General features: G+C 61.5%; 1 protein-coding gene across 1 annotated transcript in view; it reads left to right on the top strand.

The window, feature by feature from the left end:
• Positions 1 to 1,489: 1,489 nt before the first annotated feature.
• The window catches only part of LOC104278763 (protein FAM65A-like), a gene marked incomplete at both ends in the record, with an annotated part of 2,495 nt that continues 1,480 nt past the window's right edge, over positions 1,490 to 2,504 (top strand). The window contains 3 exons of the mRNA XM_009875843.1: positions 1,490 to 1,639; positions 1,886 to 1,964; positions 2,255 to 2,278. Of these exons, the coding sequence (XP_009874145.1) occupies positions 1,490 to 1,639; positions 1,886 to 1,964; positions 2,255 to 2,278 (253 nt within the window). The remainder of the gene's footprint in view (positions 1,640 to 1,885; positions 1,965 to 2,254; positions 2,279 to 2,504) is intronic.

Genomic DNA, 2,504 nt, shown 5'->3' with positions numbered 1-2,504 from the left:
CCTCCTCCGCACCATGCCTGGCTGCTGCCTACCTCCTCGCAAGTGGTTCTCAAGACGCTGGGCTGCAGAACTGCAGCATTTTAACTCTTTTAATGCCTTTTCCTAGTGCCCCGTCAGGTTCTTTATCTCCCTGTGCACCCACTGGTACCGGGGGAGAGGCATCTCTCAGGCTGGGGAAGGCAGCAACAAGCTGCCTTGCACCCATGGGCACCTTCACAAGCGCAGGTAGAACCTCCCCATGCCTGGGAGAAGCTGCCCAGACCCGCTCAGCTCTTGTCCCCAGGTTCTGTCTGGCCTCTGGGCCAAGTGACGCTTTCCAGGTCACAGGCACATCACTGGATCTGGGGGTGGCAGAGGGGGTCGCTTGGCGACAGGGAAGAGTGCGGACTTTTGGATGCCCACAGTCGAGTGGGGACATGCAAGTGGGAGATGCCTGCAGGGACCCTGTAGGACAGGAATAAGGAGAGATGGTGGAAATCAAGCACTTACCCATCTCTTTGGCTTGGGAGGAGGCCAAGACATTCATTTCCCCCCCACCAATGATTCTGGGAAGACTTTTGGCCACTCCTGCAAAGAGCGGCACAGGATGGGAGGTCCAGCCCGGGGCTGGCCCATGGTGTCTCCTGGGCACCGGTGGCGTGATGATGCTTTGGAAGAGGGAAGGGAAGAGCCGGTCTGAGCGGGGGCATTGCTCGCCGGGCCGGGGAGCTGCTCCGTTGCACAAGGCAGGAAGGGTGGTGTTCGGGTCCCGAGTGCTGGATCGGCCGGGGGAGGTCCCCAAGGCAGCAACGTGGCAGCCAGCAGCTCCACACGGCGAGTTTGGTGACATCTGGAGAGGCATAACATCACTGGGGATGTCCCTGCCCCATGTCCCTGCACCCTGTGATGGGGTGACAGGGCTGCAAGTCCCTAGGATGTCCCCACACTGCCACCCACTGGGATCCCTGCCTGTCCGTGGGAGCTGAGGGTGGCGTGTCAGGCCAACCTCTTGGACCCTGCTGGGACAGGATTAACTCCCCGCTCTTCTCCATCAGCAGCTTCCAGGGTTTCTCCTTGTCCTTCCCATGGCTTTGGGGTAGCCAAATGCATCAGGCCCATGGCCCCATCTCACCCAGTGAGACTGCCTGCCGAGGAGCTGGGATCCCTGCCTGTCCGTGGGAGCTGAGGGTGGCGTGTCAGGCCAACCTCTTGGACCCTGCTGGGACAGGATTAACTCCCCGCTCTTCTCCATCAGCAGCTTCCAGGGTTTCTCCTTGTCCTTCCCATGGCTTTGGGGTAGCCAAATGCATCAGGCCCATGGCCCCATCTCACCCAGTGAGACTGCCTGCCGAGGAGTCCTGGGAGAAGCAGGCAGGTCCAAGCAGACCAAGCCTCCATCCGGGAGCTCTCGTCTCAAAATAGGGTGCCCTGTCAGGCTGGGTCATCCAGGCAGACCCCAGTGCTGCGTGCTGACCCCGGTCGCCCCGGGTTTGCCTGCCTCTCTCCCCAGGAACCTCTCGCCCTTCACCCCCACCGTCTCCCGCAAGACTGGCTCCAGGGTCAGTAGGATGTTCTCAATGTCCCACAAATCCCCACCACCCAAGGTGCCTCAACCCAACCGCCTGGACGAGGTGTACGAAGCTCTCAAGAAGGGCCTGACGTAAGTTCTGGGGCTCGAGCCCCTGAGGGACACAGGGACAGCTAGCCGTAGGTTGGGACGGGGACACATGAGGTCTCCTGGGGGTCCCATATCCCACACAAAGGCACAAGTGGGGTTCCCTTGCCTGGGTGCTGGAGTGGGAAGTGGGGATGCAAGGCCAGATGTGCTGGGTTGGCGTGGTCTGCGGGTGGTAAGAGCCCCGGGCACGACGTCCCAGGTTGACCCCCACGGCGTGGTTGTCCCCAGAGCCTACCTGGAGGTGCACCAGCTGGAACTGGAGAAGCTCAGCACCCAGATCCGTGAGTCCAAGAGGAATTCGCGCCTGGTGAGTGTGGCTCGGGAAGAGCTTTCTGGGCAGACGGCTGGAGCCAGCTCGTGGTCCATCCGTGTCCCTGAGGGGCAGAACCTGCTTCTGTGGGGACTTCAGGAGAGAGCCTGGGCTCTGGTGTTGGGCTGCACGGAGCTCCTGTCCTACCCCCACGCACTCTCCAGCCCTGGCTGGGTGCTGCATGTCCTCACCAACATGCTACGGGTGGTGGGCGCGAGGTGCTGGGTTTCCTTGGGTGGGCAGAGCGGGCTTTGTGCTGCATCTTATCCCTCTCCTCTCTCCTCCAGGGCTTTCTCTACGATCTGGATAAGGTAAGCGGGATCAGTGCCCCGTTGCCCTTCCTAGCGCCTGGGATTCGCTGCTGCCAGCCCCTCTCTGCTTGCACCATCCCACTGCCTGTCCCCCTGTCCCTTGCGTGGGGTGGGATCGAGCAGGGGGTGAAAGAGAGACAGGCGGGGCCTTTTAAGCCACTTCTTGCAAACAAAAGCTGGTGTTGGTGAGCGCTGAGCTCGGCTGAGCTCTGAGCTGGGAGAAGGG

The sequence above is a fragment of the Apaloderma vittatum genome, unplaced genomic scaffold (genome assembly GCF_000703405.1).
Source record: "Apaloderma vittatum isolate BGI_N311 unplaced genomic scaffold, ASM70340v1 scaffold27810, whole genome shotgun sequence".
Classification (NCBI taxonomy): Eukaryota; Metazoa; Chordata; class Aves; order Trogoniformes; family Trogonidae; genus Apaloderma; species Apaloderma vittatum.
Note: the sequence above shows the minus strand (reverse complement) of the source record. Positions and strands in the feature narration are given on the sequence as shown.